The sequence below is a fragment of the Rutidosis leptorrhynchoides genome, chromosome 4, assembly GCF_046630445.1.
Source record: "Rutidosis leptorrhynchoides isolate AG116_Rl617_1_P2 chromosome 4, CSIRO_AGI_Rlap_v1, whole genome shotgun sequence".
Classification (NCBI taxonomy): domain Eukaryota; kingdom Viridiplantae; phylum Streptophyta; class Magnoliopsida; order Asterales; family Asteraceae; genus Rutidosis; species Rutidosis leptorrhynchoides.
The window spans coordinates 624,096,041-624,114,601 of record NC_092336.1 but is presented as its reverse complement, the minus strand read 5'-3'; the positions used below and the strand labels follow the sequence as shown (position 1 = coordinate 624,114,601).

The window sequence follows — 18,561 nt, the reverse complement described above, 5'->3', positions numbered from 1 at the left end:
CAGCGTCAGGTACACGTGTCAGTCTCGGATTGGCTGAAAAATAAAGCCTATTTTTGTGTTTTTTTTTTTAAATTCTATATATTTTTATCTATATAAACACATACATTCTACACTTTTAACACACCATTTCCCTTTATTTTTCTTTCATTTATATCAATTAAATCATACAATTTTCTCTCATAACTATCAATTATTTTTCTTTCATGGCATCGTATTTACTTAGTTACGATTCCGATTAGGAAGACGAACGTATTATTGCACTAATTCAACATTTAGAAGATGATGATGACGAAGTCGAATCCGAGCGTGTTCCAAGATCACGAATTTATATTCCAAGAAATCGTGAAGAAGCCGGAGAAAACTTATGGAAGGATTATTTTAGTGACACACCCGTGTTTCCGCCATATAAATTTAAAAGGCGTTTTCGTATGCGGATTGAACTATTTCTCCGAATATCGCAAGGTATTTCTAATTTCGATTCTCATGATACTCCCGAGCATTTTAGATTTTTTAGGGAACGTTTTGATGTTATCGGTCGGCCGACTTTTACAATATTGCAAAAAATGACTTTGGCTCTACGCCAATTGGCGTATGGAACTGCCGCCGATATGTTTGATGAATATTTAAAAATGAGTGAGCAAACCTCAATACTTTGTTTAGATAACTTTTGTAAATGTATTATTACATTATACAAAGAACGTTACATGAGATCTCCCAATGCATACGATGTTCAACGATTATATAGTAAACATGAAGAGAAACATGGTTTTAAGGGTATGCTCGGGAGTATTGATTGTATGCATTGGGAGTGGAAAAATTGTCCCGTTGCTTTGAAGGGACAATACACTAGGGGTGATCACAAGAAACCTACCATTATGCTTGAAGCAGTTGCTTCGTATGACTTGTGGATTTGGCATGCATTTTTTGGAATGGCGGGTTCCAACAATGATATAAATGTTTTGAATCAATCATATGTTTTTGATAAACTTAAAAAGGGAACATCTCCACTAGCACCATTTGAGGTAAACGGTAATCAGTACACAAAAGGCTATTACCTAGCTGACGGTATATATCTTGACTGGGCTACTCTAGTCAAAGGTTTTGCGTGTCCGACAAATGATCCAAGGATTAAGTTTACTAGGTTTCAAGCTAGTACCCGAAAGGATGTAGAGAGGGCATTTGGGGTTCTTCAAGGTCGATTTCATATTTTAAGGTTAGCAGCACGCACTATGTCGGTAAACAAGATGCGGAGAGTTATGGACTGTTGTATCATATTACATAATATGATTTTGGAGGATCAAGGATTTGCGTTAAGTGATTGGGAGGAAGAGTTCATTACCGAAGATATGGAGAATCGTCCAGAACGGAGACCGAATAGAGGACGGGATCAAGACATTATCATCCGAGAAATAAGAGATAGGACGGTTGTCATACCCCGTCCAAAATCTTTCTGAACGAATACAATAACATCTGGTACCATCGCGATGAACTGACTTCTATATGCCATAAACGACTCCATGTAAATGAGCAAATGCACAACGGAAGATTTCTTTCATACCTGAGAATAAACATGCTTTCAAGTGTCAACCAAAAGGTTGGTGAGTTCATAGGTTTATCATAAAACAATAAAATTCATCATTTTGATAGACCACAAGATTTAAATGATGCATGGTACAAATGGGCCTGAATCCTATACCCACCTGTAATGTACATGCGATATCCTTTAAATACAGTACACTTTTCTTGTGCACGAAACCATTTTTCATAAATCTTAGTAACCGTACACATATCTCGTGCACAAAAACTAATACACATAACCTGTGTATAAAAATCATTCTCTCGATACATAACATTCACATCATCTGGTGGCAACTATCATGTCCACATAATTCAATGGTGGCAATTATCATGTCCACTTAATTCAATGGTGGCAATTATCATGTCCACATAATTCAATAATAATCCGCAGAACTTCTGTCTGCATAATAATTCATTCGAGGAATGTTTTACTTGTGTCTATCTCGTCAAACATTTATAAAAGCATTTCATGTATTCGCAGTTCAAAAAAAATTTCAAAAGCATTTAATAAAGCAGTTGTAAAAACAGCGCATGTATTCTCAGTCCCAAAAATGTAAAGAGTAAAAGGGAATCAAATGAACTCACGATACGATATTTTGTAGTAAAAATATGCATACGACGGAACTTGTGACGATCGCTCCAAATCCATATGGACGAACACGTCATTCATCGATTTCATTGCGAGGTATTTGACCTCTATATGATACGTTTTGTAAATATTGCATTCTTTTGAAAAGGCGCACCATAAATAAATATTTAAATCAAAGGTTTTCGAAATCTGATGATTTCTACATATAGACAATCACCGTAATATAATAGTTTACAATAGTACTTCCGTTGACAATGTAGTCAAAATAAGATACATGATGATGATTTGGTGAATGCAACTGATGTGGTAGCGTGGGGTACGTGATAGTACTATATTTTACTACGAAATACGTTACAAATTATTACACAAGATTTAATTATTTATTTACAAATGGGATATACCTAAACCTTGCTACAACACTATAGGCAGTGTACCTAATCGTAGAGTAGTGTAGTTTTTAGTAAGTCCGGTTCGTTCCACAGGGAGCTGGCTTATTTCACACTATATTTTAAACAATTATATTCATACAAAATATATTATATTAATAATATATAAAAGGGGGTTTTACCGTTTAATGACCGGTTTGTCGATTTTATATTTTAAGCGAAGCGTAAAGTAAATGACGATATTTAACTAACAATATAAAATAAATAACAATAATTAAAATGACAATAAATAAAAGTACGAGGAAATATGAAATAAAATATATTATGCTTATTTAAACTTCCGTAACCATGATGGTTGACGTGTTGATTTTAGTTTATTCCCATGGGTTAATTGTTCTTTGTCCTGGATTATTTAATATGTCCATACGGATTTGTCCATAATAGTCCATCAGTCATAAATATAAAGAGCGAAAGCCTTCGTCAAATTATTCTTATTCCCGAAGTCAAATATTCCAACTAATTGGGGATTTGAATTGTAACAAGGTTTTAATACTTTGTTTAATGAATACACCAGGTTATCGACTGCGTGTAAACCAAGGTTTTACTACTTTGTTAACAATTACACCAATTACCCTTGAATGTAATTCACCCCTGTTTCAACAAGTCTATTAACTATTAATCCAGTTCCGTGTCCGGTAAAATGAATAATTATTGGTATTTATAGATATCGCACCCACCGTACCCAGTCAAGCTTATGTGGTTATATATAAATACGTTAAATTATAAGTTTGTATATTAAATTAACAAGGTATTGTTTAGTTAATATAAAACCCATTAATAGCCCATAGTCTAATTTCCACAAGTGTCGTTCTTTTATCCAAACTCCAATTATGGTACAAAGCCCAATTACCCAATTTTAATATTTTTAGCCCAACATCATGATTACTTCGGTATTAAATAAGCATAATAATAACTTAGTTACGAGACATTAATTTAAAAAGGAGAACATAACTTACATTGAGTATTTATCGCGTAGTGTTACACGGACAGAATTTCGACTTCAAAAACTCGTAAAATAACATTTACATAACCCGAACTAATCTAATATAAAACTACCCTATACTATATATATATATATATATATATATATATATATTATATATATATATATATATTTATTTATTATTTATTACAGAGTATTATTATTATTATTATTTATATATTAAAATCGAACGAATGCATGGCCTTTTATAGGCGTTTTGATTTCTGACAGCTCCGCGAGTCGTGGAGTTTTAAGCCTGCAAACTCCGCGAGTCGTGGAGTTTGAAAATCCAGCTCACACAATTTTGGAACCTTGCTTGTCGACATAATTTATATATAAATATAAAATATAAATAATTAATATAATTATTTATATATTATATTATATTCTTGTGCATAGTAGACTTGTAATTTTCACTCCGTTGCGTCGCGCGTTGATAGTTGACTCATGTCCCGGTTCCGAATTTTCGAACGTCCTTTCGTATAATTTAATATCTTGTACTTTGTGTTCCGCAACTTGTACTTTTGTCATTTTTAGACGTTTCTCATCAATAAATTGAACCTTTTGAATTGTATCTTGTACATTTGAGCTTTTTGGACGTTTGTGTCTTCAAATCTTCGTTTTCGCCTTTTGTCTTCGCACTTATTTATTTAAACAATTACAATGAAAATATAATACAATTACAAATGAAAACCTATTATTTAGGAGGGATATTGCTATGAAATATATGTTCCTTTTTAGCCTTATCAAATATCCCCACACTTGAGCGTTGCTTGTCCTCAAGCAATACAGAACTTAAAATAAAAACATACATGAATCACTTTATTATTCATCACACTTTGTACATCAGTGATTTTGATATGGTGGTATAAACAATGATAGTAATGATAGAACCATGGTTAAAGGTGGGTGTGTCATCCACAGTTGCCTCGGGTTTAGGTCAACGACACTTGCAATCAAATAGCCGATTTACTTTCGGTTTCCAAAGCAAAGTGCACATTTGAAAGGCGGTTTACAGTCCCACATGACTATGAAAATGTAGATCCTTAAGGAAATTGGATCTTTATGAAAACATTTGATCTTTGAAAATTCAATCTAGCTTTTACCCTAGATAAGTTTTCCGGAATAACCCTTCACCGGTGTTGCAAAATATTTTTGTGGGTTTTGTGGGTTTCAGATTTGAAAATTTTAGCTCAAAACTTATGGTTTTGTGTCACCCACTTGCTAACCTTGTATTAGGAAAGCAACACGTCCAGTATACTTGCTCCGTATATTACCTTTCGGTAAACTACCGTCCGGTTGTAAAGGAAAGCGATGAACAAGAAACTGTTAAGGCAATGTCTAATGGCATGCATTTGATTATGGTCCACAAACGTGTCGGATGCTAGTACTATCCTTTGTAGGAGCAATAGTAAAGATCATCCTATAATTTTTTCGGTCTGGCACAAGGTCCTGTCTCCGACCATGCTATGCAACCACCGTTCTTACGGTTGACACCCGATTTGGTTCAGGTGACCTAATGAATTCCAGGTGAATTCCTAGGATTTTACGTTCAATGGTAATGAACGCATTGAAAATAGTTTTTCAGAAAACAAATCGGTTTGTAATTTTGATCAAAATATTTTCTCGTTCAAGCTCGAGTTTAGATATCATTGAATTCTATGAGTTTGAATTCTCAATCTTTAAGGTCAATCTCAAGGATTGAGTAATATCAGTCTTAAAAGCTGATTTTTAATCTTTAAAGAGATTATCCTTTCTGGGGATCTGATTCATTAGTCTTATCAAGCTAATTTGCACGGTGTCCCCCCATTGTACGAGATAAATCCTTCTCATGGTTAGGATAAATCTGACCACTTGGCGACCCTGTTTGATGGTGAGGTCCGTGGATTTCCTGCTGATTTTAGAGATGACTTTTCAAGATTTTTCGTCAACCTACAGCTGGTCTGGACGACAACTTCTTGACCTAAATCAAGAAGCGCGTGTATTTTTCGGAAGACTTTACTTCCTTTTAATGATGGAATTGATTCATCGTGTAGATCCATCTTTCATTACAGTAAATCGGGTAAAACAGTTAATTTAGTCCAAAACAAAAGCACCTACAATAAACTTTACAGAAACATGTGATAGATAGTTTTTAATTGAATAACTTGGTACATTCTCCCCACACTTGGATTTTTTCATGCTTCTTTTTATATCCTAATAAATAAATTCAAGCGTTTTAGTTGTTTCTCAATTTATGTCCTTTCCGAGGTAACGATAATTTCGGTATTAACACCTAATTTTCATCGTTCATAAATATGTATAAACATGATTTTGAATTCATTTATTTGAAATTTTTTAAAATTTTCACAAAATTTGGCAAATAAACTAAGTGCAAACCCGAGAGAATTTATAACCCTTCCCCACACTTAAGATCATGCAATGCCCTCATTTGCATGAAATCAGACTATAATTATAAATTCATGAGGGTGATTAGTGTAGAAAAGTGATTAAGAATACCTAGTTTGTACTTACAAAGCTCGTCGAATGATAGATGGCGCGCCTCATCGTTCATTCCATCTTGTTTTATCACACATGTTTTTCTTCAAAAACGGTTGCTTTTCTGAACTGTTTGCTAATATTTGAAAATGCGTCTTTTACCCTTACTTATTATTCATGTTTATTTAACGAGTTATGCACTAACCCGAACCCCTAATTTAACGTTAAGTGGGGTTAGACTTCCCCACACTTAGCTGACGACATGTGAAGTCGGTAGAATAAGTTCCACGAATTAAAATAGTGAGCCAGTTATTTACATCTCGGGTGGTATATATTATATCAATGGGTTTAAAGTTTAGACCCACCCGATCGTCACTACCTAATTCTTTTTTAAGTGTAGCTTTTAGTAAATGGATATGTCTCTTTTCTGGTTCTTGGTCAAATGGATCGATATACACCGACATACATATTTCTATAGGGTGGACAACTCCTAACATTTCCTTTCGTTCATTCTCGGGATCAAAGTTTTCACCTCTATTACCCAATTGGGTGAAATCTGAGGTGTCATTATCTATTACAGCTCGTAGTTCATCTTCGATAGATGACTCATCTATTGAGAATATTGGATTGGAAGGTTGTGGAATGGTGAATTTCAGGATCGAAGTAGATTCTTCTTCATTAATGGTACTTATTGGTCCCACTATTTTGGTCTCGAGGGTCAAATTTTCAACGTTATCGTTTTCCCAAGAGTACCAATTTGTCACCCTTACTTCTTCTTCATCCATTGATGGATCGATGATTTCGTTGGTAGAGGCTAATGTGTCGATATGTTGTGAAATTGGTAAAACTGAATAAAAAGTATCATCGGGATAATTGGTGATTTCGGAGCTCTCGAATTCATCAAAATTCGATGATATGAGATTTTCTTGCACAATACTCCTCAGATCAACAGGTGTGTAGTCTGATAGAGTTTCAGCTTGCCAGTTTACAAACTCTCTCATTTGTTCATTTTGAGCATTGAGTTCTTCGAGTTTGATTTTCATATTGTCTAATAAATTTTCAGACACGTAATTTTCCTCGTCTACTGGTTGTTGAGTTTGGAAATATTTTTGGGAATAATCCCAATTTGAATTGTATTCTTCATAATCATTCCATTCAGGTTCCGTGGGTGCGTAATTTTCCATAGGAACGTAATAATAACATTCCCATGTTGAGTGATAATCTCTACAGATTTCACAACCAGTTATTGTTTCGTCATTCGTGATCCAAGATTGACCGAACGAATTGTCATCAACACCCGTTTGAGAGTATTGATTTAATTGATTTTGGATATCAAAAAGAGTTTCCATAGCCTTGTTTTCAAAAATTTCCATTTTATTGCGATGGCCAAATTTTAGCTACAATGTGGTGCATTTACTAATTATCCTATTAGTTATAAAAATAGAAAAACTTATATAAGTTGTCCAATTAATAGACTTTTCTGCTTTTGCCCACGTTTCGAATAGCCAAAAGATGCAGCAGGGAGCCAGAACCCTTTAAATCGGAAGCTCACAACTCAGCCACTAACAAATCCAACTATTACTACGAAGCATAAAATTGTCAACGTCCATTAATTTAACCACTTAAATAATTTTTCTTTCCGTTTGAGATATTAGATAAGAAATAGAGAAAATTTCTAAGTCCTAAAAACTAAAGCGTCGAGAAATAAGAAAGAAAAAGAATGCGCGTCGAAAAACGTCGAAAAAATAAAAATAAGAAAATAGCGCGTCGTAACTTAAAAGTCTAAAAATTAAATCTAAAAAGTTACGCCTAAAGGTATTAAAGCTTAAAGGAATTCTATATCCAAAACGGCAATAACTTAATTAGGCACTAAAATCTAAAAACGGCGTCGCAAAATTCTAAAGCGCCTAAATCTTAATCTAAAGAAAAAACATTTAAGAGATTTTACGGCAAAGCCTAAAAAATCTAGAAATAAAAATAATCTACGGCAAACTAAACTTAAAACTAGGATTACGAATGATAAAAATTAAATATTACGAAAAAAAAAACTAAATAAAAGGATACAAAATATAAAAAGAAATAAAAAGTGATAAAATTACTTATTTTTATAAAAATATTATTTTTATATTTATTTTATAATAGTATTAATTTTTATATATAAATAAAACTAATTAAAATTAATTATTACTAATTAATTAAAATTAAAACTAAATATTAAATTAATTAAACTAAATAGGGTTTTAAAAATAATAATAATTAATATACTTCGTATTAAATGCGATTAGGGTTCCGTGGTCAGGTCTGCCAGGGCGGCTCCGCGAGTCGCGGTGATCCATACCAGAAAACCTCCGCAAGTCGCGGAGATTGAAAAACGTGTTTTTTTTTTAAATTTTATATTGTTTTTCTAAAATGATATATAAATATATTTATACAAAAATAAATTAAAAATATAGCGTTTCGCCGAGTCCCCGGCAGCGGCGCCAAAAACTTGATGTGGTAGCGTGGGGTACGTGATAGTACTATATTTTACTACGAAATACGTTACAAATTATTACACAAGTTTTAATTATTTATTTACAAATGGGATATACCTAAACCTTGCTACAACACTATAGGCAGTGTACCTGATCGTAGAGTAGTGTAGTTTTAAGTAAGTCCGGTTCGTTCCACAGGGAGCTGGCTTATTTCACACTATATTTTAAACAATTATATTCGTACAAAATATATTATATTAATAATATATAAAAGGGGGTTTTACCGTTTAATGACCGGTTTGTCGATTTTATATTTTAAGCGAAGCGTAAAGTAAATGACGATATTTAACTAACAATATAAAATAAATAACAATAATTAAAATGACAATAAATAAAAGTACGAGGAAATATGAAATAAAATATATTATGCTTATTTAAACTTCCGTAACCATGATGGTTGACGTGTTGATTTTAGTTTATTCCCATGGGTTAATTGTTCTTTGTCCTGGATTATTTAATATATCCATACGGATTTGTCCATAATAGTCCATCAGTCATAAATATAAAGAGCGAAAGCCTTCGTCAAATTATTCTTATTCCCGAAGTCAAATATTCCAACTAATTGGGGATTCGAATTGTAACAAGGTTTTAATACTTTATTTAATGAATACACCAGGTTATCGACTGCGTGTAAACCAAGGTTTTACTACTTTGTTAAAAATTACACCAATTACCCTTGAATGTAATTCACCCCTGTTTCAACAAGTCTATTAACTATTAATCCAGTTCTGTGTCCGGTAAAATGAATAATTATTGGTATTTATAGATATCCCGCCCACCGTACCCAGTCAAGCGTATGTGGTTATATATAAATACGTCAAATTATAAGTTTATATATTAAATTAACAAGGTATTGTTTAGTCAATATAAAACCCATTAATAGCCCATAGTCTAATTTCCACAAGTGTCGTTCTTTTATCCAAACCCCAATTATGGTACAAAGCCCAATTACCCAATTTTAATATTTTTAGCCCAACATCATGATTACTTCGGTATTAAATAAGCATAATAATAACTTAGTTACGAGACATTAATTTAAAAAGGAGAACATAACTTACATTGAGTATTTATCGCGTAGTGTTACACGGACAGAATTTTGACTTCAAAAACCCGTAAAATAACCTTTACATAACCCGAGCTAATCTAATATAAAACTACCATATACTATATATATATATATATATATATATATATATATATATATATATATATATATATATATATATATATATATATATATATATATATATATATATATATATATATATATATATATATATATATTATGTATATATTTATTTATTATTTATTACAGAGTATTATTATTATTATTTTTTATATATTAAAATCGAACGAATGCATGGCCTTTTATAGGCGTTTTGATTTCTGACAGCTCCGCGAGTCGTGGAGTTTTAAGCCTGCAAACTCCACGAGTCGTGGAGTTTGAAAATCCAGCTCACACAATTTTGGAACCTTGCTTGTCGACATAATTTATATATAAATATAAAATATAAATAATTAATATAATTATTTATATATTATATTATATTCTTGTGCATAGTAGACTTGTAATTTTTACTCCGTTGCGTTGCGCGTTGATAGTTGACTCATGTCCCGGTTCCAGATTTTCGAACGTCCTTTCGTATAATTTAATATCTTGTACTTTGTGTTCCGCAACTTGTACTTTTGTCATTTTTAGACGTTTCTCATCAATAAATTGAACCTTTTGAATTGTATCTTGTACATTTGAGCTTTTTGGACGTTTGTGTCTTCAAATCTTCGTTTTTGCCTTTTGTCTTCGTACTTATTTATTTAAACAATTACAATGAAAATATAATACAATTACAAATGAAAACCTATTATTTAGGAGGGATATTGCTATGAAATATATGTTCCTTTTTAGCCTTATCCGCAACGTTTCCTTGAAAAATATGTCATGTAAGACTCCATGCACATAGCTTGTCTAACATATAAGAAAACAGCGGAAGACTTCTAGGAAACCTGAGAATAAACATGCTAACAAGTGTCAACACAAAGGTTGGTGAGTTCATAGTTTTATTGTTTTATGTAATCTGTATATAAAGGTGGATCACAAGATTTCAGTTGTTTCATCCAGAAACGTTTATCAAAATATTCTACAAGATTGAGTACCATGGTAGCTAAGCTTTAACGTTATAATAAGTACCCCTGTTTTAACATACATGAAACCAACATGTACAATACACGCAAACCAACGTGTACTAAACTCAAATAGCATACGTCTGTTTAATAGTTCAGGCTAGGGTTTCTAAACCCGGAACAGACGGGGATGTCAAGCCCTATGGATCCATATATAACTACTCGCGCCCACCAGTTCTTATAACCGGCAGTTTCTAGTTACCAAAGTTAAGGGATTTTCGGTTCAAACTCAGTGTAGAATTTAGTATGTACTTGTATCCATTGCGTTTAAAGTAAAGTGCATGTATTCTCAGCCCAAAAATATATATTGCAAAAGCATTTAAAAAAGGAGCAAATGAAACTCACCTTAGCAACACATAAAGTTGTTCATCGTAATGTGACCGAAACTCGGAATATCAAGTAATCGTAGATCTCAACGTATCAATGTTGTGATTCAATATCGCAGGAAAGTACGTAGACGCAACAGAGATGATAAACACTAGGTTTGATTTGTAAACAATACCCATGAATATTACCCATAACTTCCATAGTTATAACCCATAATTTTCTTAGCTCTATCTCGTTTGAAAACCCATTTTGAAAATGACACGCTCATGACCTCGTCGTAGTATTTTATGTATAAATAATAATAATACTAATACTACTAATAATGATAAGATTAATAATAATATTAATCTTAATAATAATATAAATAATAATAATAATAATAATAATAATAATAATAATAAAAATATATATATATATATATATATATATATATATATATATATATATATATATATATATATATATATATATATATATATATATATATATGTTTACAGAGAGAGATAGATGTATTTGTGTAAAAGAACTCGAGCAGAAACTCACATTTTATAGGTAAATTTTTGGAATCTGATGCCCACGCGATCGCATGGGTTTTATGCCTATTTCTCATGCGATCGCATGACCCTAAAATCCAGCTCACAATTTTTTGTTGTTTTGTTTGTCGACATATTTTTATAATATATATATAATTTATATTAATTAATTATATATTATATTATATTCACATGCATAGTTGACTTTTAATTTTTGGTCTGATGACTCTTACGTTTATGCTCGACTAATGTCTCAGTTCCGGTTTCTCGAATGCATTTTCGTATGCTTAGAAAACTTGTACTTTACGTTTCGTGATTCGTACCTTTTTCAAAATATAATCTTAAATTATCAATAAACTATATTACTCAAAGTATAACTTATACATTTTAGTAATTTGGTCATTTGCTTCTATAAATCAACTCCTCGTTGTTTATTAAAATATATTTAATAATATCGAAACATTTTATATCTAATTCAATTCTATGCATTATCACATTGTAAAATATATATTTTCGTTTAGAAAAATATAAATTTTGTATATAATATTTATTTATCAAACAGAACAATAAATGGATGTTACTATTGTTTACAAAAATAATTTCGAACCTTAATATATATATACAATATATATAAATACTTTTTCTATACACGTTACAAGTTATTTATATATCAAATACAGTTTAAAAAGGAAAGATTTCTTAAATCAAGGTGAACTTCTCAACAAAGACTTATCACAATATTTACGGGATTTATAATTGTTGAAATATCTACTAATCCAATCGTTGGTATTATCTTCTAATTCCGTAGATGAATATATTAAGTATATATTGAGACAAATACGTTTAATGTAAAATATTATACATTTAATACTTTGTTAACGTTTTCAAGTTATAATATATATATACATATATACATTCATATCCATTTATATATTCGTTCGTGAATCGTCAAGCATAGTCAAAAGGGTAATTGAATGTATGAACATAGTTCCAAAATTTTCGAGACTCAACATTACAAACTTTGCTTATCGTATCGGAATCATATAAAGATTAAGTTTAAATTTGGTCGAAAATTTCCGGGTTGTCACAGTACCTACCCGTTAAAGAAATTTCGTCCTGAAATTTGATTGGGATGGTCATGGCTGACAATAAGTATATTTTCATGACGTATACGAGCTGAAATTAGAGTTTTATCATCATCGAGTAATATAGACAAACAATTTGATTTTGTGAAGAGTACGAGTGAAGCTATCACAAAAGAATGAAATGAATAAATGTAGATTCGTCATATCTTTTGACGTAGATAGGATTGATTTCCGAATTTCAAGGGATTTAGAGAAAATTTTCGTAATAAGATTTGATTCTTCGATAATTAAGGAAATTAGGATCTTCCTTGATTAAATGCGATAACCTGTTTTGATTGCTCTGTCGGATATGTCACTATAAATCCATTCTCTTCGTTTTCTTATTTCCACAACTCGCACCCTTTATTCTTTCTCCTTTAACTCACACTTTGAATCATTCGTCAATATGCTACATCCAGTTCTGATCCTTGATATACTCCTAACTTTCATATATGTCATTCTTCTCTTTCATCTACCACCGGAGGATTTTATTTATTTTTATTATTACCTTGTGGTTATAGTAATTTTAATTCTCCCGTGCCTTTACGTGGCAATATGTATTGATATGCACGGTTTGTAATTTATGTGTTGTTGTCGAGCTTTATACTTTCTTTTATATCCAAGAGTTCCATACTTTTATCTCCTCTTCTCGACTTCAAGTCAAGCGAATAATGGTCCAGAATTCATAGGTATGGATTTTGAAATGAACATAGTTAATGTTCTAAGGAGGAAATTGTAATGACACGATTTTGATTTGTCAAATTACCAGCATATCCGAAAAAGACCGAATCATCAAGAAAATATTTTCTTGATATTCTTAGAGGTTAAATAGAATACCAAAGTCGTGTAACATGGCACATGATGACGGTATGGTCTGTGAATCGTCATGTCCCATTTTGAAACTCAGCATGAGTTACTGTAATATAATCACGTTGATCAACTGTCATTATATTATACTAACTCATGCTTCAGTTCCCAACACTACTTCAAACACATTCATATTTTAAACTCTAAGGTTTCAGAATTTAGAAACTAAAATAGTTTCTTTTATGATTTTACACAGATAGCGCGAAGAAGTAAATGATTTCGGATAACAATAGTTGTGAAGATATCTTCAGAAACATCGAAGATATTTATAATGAAAGATATGATGATATCTTAGAACATTTAAGATCAGAGGATGATGAAGAATATTGTTCGCAAGGGTTTTAGAGTAAGGAACAAGGTATTTGCTAAGGATTTCAGCAGACACTGAATCATTTGGATTCTTTGAAGGCAGGTTTAGTATTTGTGATTTATCCACAGCCTCTTTCATACTTTGCTCAATTCGTTTTCCAGTTTCAAACCTTCTCTTTTTCTGAGCTTTGCCAACACACTATTCTTTATCATCAAACTTTTTACTGTTAAGGTCGTTTACAGTTTTTGCTGCTTCATCAGCATCTTTCGAAATTTTGAGAATTAGTTCGCAGTTTAGGGTGTTTTTCAGAAACTTCACATTCAAAGTACGTAAGTATAGGAGATAGATGTTATATATACACATATAACTATTGGTATATACATGCTGCGAGATTTCAAAATATGGATTGCTGATTCCCAGTAATTGGCAAGACAATTCTTGTTACAAGATGCAGATGAGTAAATGATGGGGTTTCAATAAATATAATGATTTTTCGGAAAGTCAAAGATCAATGAATTTGTTGGTAAGTTTATTGCTAATGTAGTGGAACATAAACGGTTCCCCGGTAACTATGGCAAAAGAGGCAACGTATATATCAAGGTTATAATAATGCTATTTTGACTGAAGAATCGAAGTTGACTTGCTGGAGCTGTGACATAACTGTCTATTTTGAAAAGTGATTGAAAAGTTATTTTAGCTAATAAATGCCAAAGGGTATGACACAGATACGTGTTAAACTATGACTTTGGTTTCGAGGGTTTTTCAGGTACAAGACTGCGGTTAACATGTGGTTGGATCATCATCTCGATTGTTCATTATTTGAAGTGTCTTGAGGGATTTGAACATAGATTGTAATCATTAATATTCATATGATGTTCTAGGATTTTGAATGATACAAATACTTTTCTGGGTTCTATGAATGGAAATGATGTTCTAGCACAGTTTTGAAGCCAAAGTATAGCTTCGAAAGATGTAGGAATCAAAGAATGATGTCTTTTGTTAAATCTTGACTTGGATTTTGATTTGTCAAAATCAAAATATGTAATCAAATTTGGATGAGGATGGTTGTTTTGATTTTTATAAAAGAATATATATATTGTTATGAAAGTAGTGAGTATAGTTGATGATTTGTTGAATCAGAATCGGAGAATGTAACATATTAATTATGAATTTATATATCTATCGGGTATTACCTACCCGTTAAAATATTCTCACCATTAACAGTTTTTACAAAAGAATTTTCTTAATTACAATCTTTATGAAAATATACCTACATATATATTTTCTTTAGGTGTAATCATGGATTTAATGAGTTAACATAATATTAATCTCATCTAGTTTTTGACTAGGACTAGAATATATAATCTCTAAAACTTTTAGAAACTACATATTCTCTGCAGAATATTTCTTCGATGAAGTTATGAATCAATACTTCATCGTTTGTTGTTGTTGGTATTCCTTGGTATCTATAGTGCGTATGACGTTGATGTTTGAGGTGCAGATTATGATGTTGAGGTGTGAGATGCGGATGTTGTTGTTGGTGGTGGTAATGATACTGTTGGTGTTGATGTCGGTGGTACTGTTGATGCCGGTGATGCTGCTGGTGCTTGTAACCTTTGCACCATATTCTCCAAAGCCACTACCCGAGCGCGAAGCTCGTTGACTTCTTCTATTACACCGGGATGATTGTTGGTTCGGACGAGCAGATGAATAAGATTCAGAATTTGAGATAGTATATTATCGTGACGAGATACTCTGTAAATGAGAGAGAAAATGGTATTACGAACGGGTTCGCCGGTAAGTGCTTTAGGTTCTTCGCCAAGAGGGGAATGTGGTGGATGGAAGGGATCACCTTCTTCTTGTCTCCAATGATTAAGTAGACTACGAACCCATCCCCAATTCATCCAGAATAGGTGATGGCTGATTGGTTGATCCATTCCGGTTACACTGTCTTCGGAATTCAGGTGAATATCCATATCGAAATAGCTGTCAGAGTTTAAGGAATTTGAACTAGATACGAGATCCATCTTGTATAATTAGGGAGATGATTTTTGATATAAATTAGATTATAGAATTTAGTTTGGTATTCTTCAATACATAATTTACATATGTATATATAATACCAAATTCCATAAATCACGGAGAAATTTTCGGAAGATGTCAGGAAAAGTTTACAGTAACAGATACGCTAAGATATGAATTTTTGTCTATACACTATTTATGCAATAAATGCAGGAAAACGTGTCTAGACTTAAGAATGATAAGCATGTAATTTCCGACAAGAAATGATAAACAAAACTTTTAACATGCAGACACGGTCGAAGTCCAGACTTATTAATGCATCTTAACAACTATCAGTTAGACACATTCATGCAAGACCTGGTTCGCTAGGACCAACACTCTGATACCAACTGTGACGATCGCTCCAAATCCATATGGATGAACACGTCATTCATCGATTTCATTGCGAGGTATTTGACCTCTATATGATACGTTTTGTAAATATTGCATGCTTTTGAAAAGGCACACCATAAATGAATATTTAAATCAAAGGTTTTCGAAATCTGATGATTTCTACATATAGACAATCACCGTAATATAATAGTTTACAATAGTACTTCCATTGACAATGCAGTCAAAATAAGATACATGATGATGATTTGGTGAATGCAACGTTTCCTTGAAAAATACGCCATGTAAGACTCCATGCACATAGCTTGTCTAACATATAAGTAAACAGCGGAAGACTTCTAGGAAACCTGAGAATAAACATGCTAACAAGTGTTAACACAAAGGTTGGTGAGTTCATAGTTTTATTGTTTTATATAATCTGTATATGAAGGTGGATCACAAGATTTCAGTTGTTTCATCCAGAAACGTTTATCAAAATATTCTACAAGATTGAGCACCATGGTAGCTAAGCTTTAACGTTATAATAAATACCCCTGTTTTAACATACATGCAACCAACATGTATAATACACGCAAACCAACGTGTACTAAACTCAAATAGCATACGTCTGTTTAATAGTTCAGGCTAGGGTTTCTAAACCTGGAACAGACGGGGATGTCAAGCCCTATGGATCCATATATAACTACTCGCGCCCACTAGTTCTTATAACCGGCAGTTACTAGTTACCAAAGTTAAGGGATTTTCGGTTCAAACTCAGTGTAGAATTTAGTATGTACTTGTATCCATTGCGTTTAAAGTAAAGTGCATGTATTCTCAGCCCAAAAAATATATATTGCAAAAGCATTTAAAAAAGGAGCAAATGAAACTCACCTTAGCAGCACATAAAGTTGTTCATCATAATGTGACCGAAACTCAGAATATCAAGTAATCGTAGATCTCAACGTATCAATATTGTGATTCAATATTGCAGGAAAGTACGTAGACGCAACAGAGATGATAAACACTAGGTTTGATTTGCAAACAATACCCATGAATATTACCCATAACTTCCATAGTTATATGTAATGACCCGCACTTTTTCGATCGTTCTATACTTATAAGATTAATATTTATATAAATTAAACCTTACCAACATGATAAGCAATCCAAATTGTTAAGATTTATGTTTTTGAAAAGAGTTTTACACAACGTTTGACCGTCTAGTTTGACCGATGATATTACGAACTATACAATATATGATAATTATACATACATATTTAACATGATCTAAGGATGTTTTAATATCTCATTTTGTATTAATAACAAAAAGTCATAAGTATATTTTGAAACTACTAACTTAAGTTTTCAAAACAATAACCATACGTAACGTTATTTGACATAAATACTGATGATTTATAATGTTTATACATATATCGTATAAGTAATGTATTTAATCATTTTTAAAGGGCTTTTATACATAAAACAATATAAGTATATTTACAAAAGATAGTTATATTTGAATTCTCGTTCCGTTTCCTCAATAATCCTATACGTATATCTAGGGTACTATACACAGCTTCTAGAAGTATTTACTATTGGTATATACCAATAGAAATCTTCAATTATTGGAATAATATGTCATTCATGACATAATAAATTTTAACTTATCTTAGATATTTTCACTAAAAACCAAATTTTCAAGCCTATAAATAAGCACCATTTCTAACTCATTTTTACACATTCATTTTCCAAATTTTACTTCCAATTTTCACACACACTTACAAGAACTCTCTCAACTTTTATTTTACTACTTCTTTCCAGCAACTTTACATTTTAAACTTGAGGTAAAAACTCTACTTCAACTCTTTTTCAATTCATATATTTATAGCTATATATATAAGAGTTTATAAACTAGAACATAGTTTGAATGATTTCAAACTTGTTCGCAAACTAAATAGATCCTTCTAACTTAACTTTTAAAATACTTCAAGACCTGTAATATAACTTAAAAATATGCTAATTTAACAAGGTATAACTTGGTTTTTCAAAGAACACCTTAAAAACTGTTTTTATGACGTCGGAGTGCAGCCGGGGGCTGTTTTGGGTTGGATAATTAAAAACCATCTTAAACTTTGAATTGGAGGTTTATTTTCTGGAAAAATGATTTTTACTATGAATATGATAACACATAAAAATTTCATGATTTAACTCAAAGTATAAGTAT

At 31.8% G+C, this 18,561-nt stretch overlaps 1 protein-coding gene across 1 annotated transcript in view; it reads left to right on the top strand.

Annotated features, from left to right (window-relative positions):
* The window catches only part of LOC139843080 (protein ALP1-like), a 71,442-nt gene that overhangs the window by 319 nt on the left and 52,562 nt on the right, over nt 1-18,561 (top strand). The window contains exon 2 of the mRNA XM_071833158.1: nt 240-1,424. Coding sequence (XP_071689259.1) covers nt 240-1,424 — 1,185 coding nt within the window. The remainder of the gene's footprint in view (nt 1-239; nt 1,425-18,561) is intronic.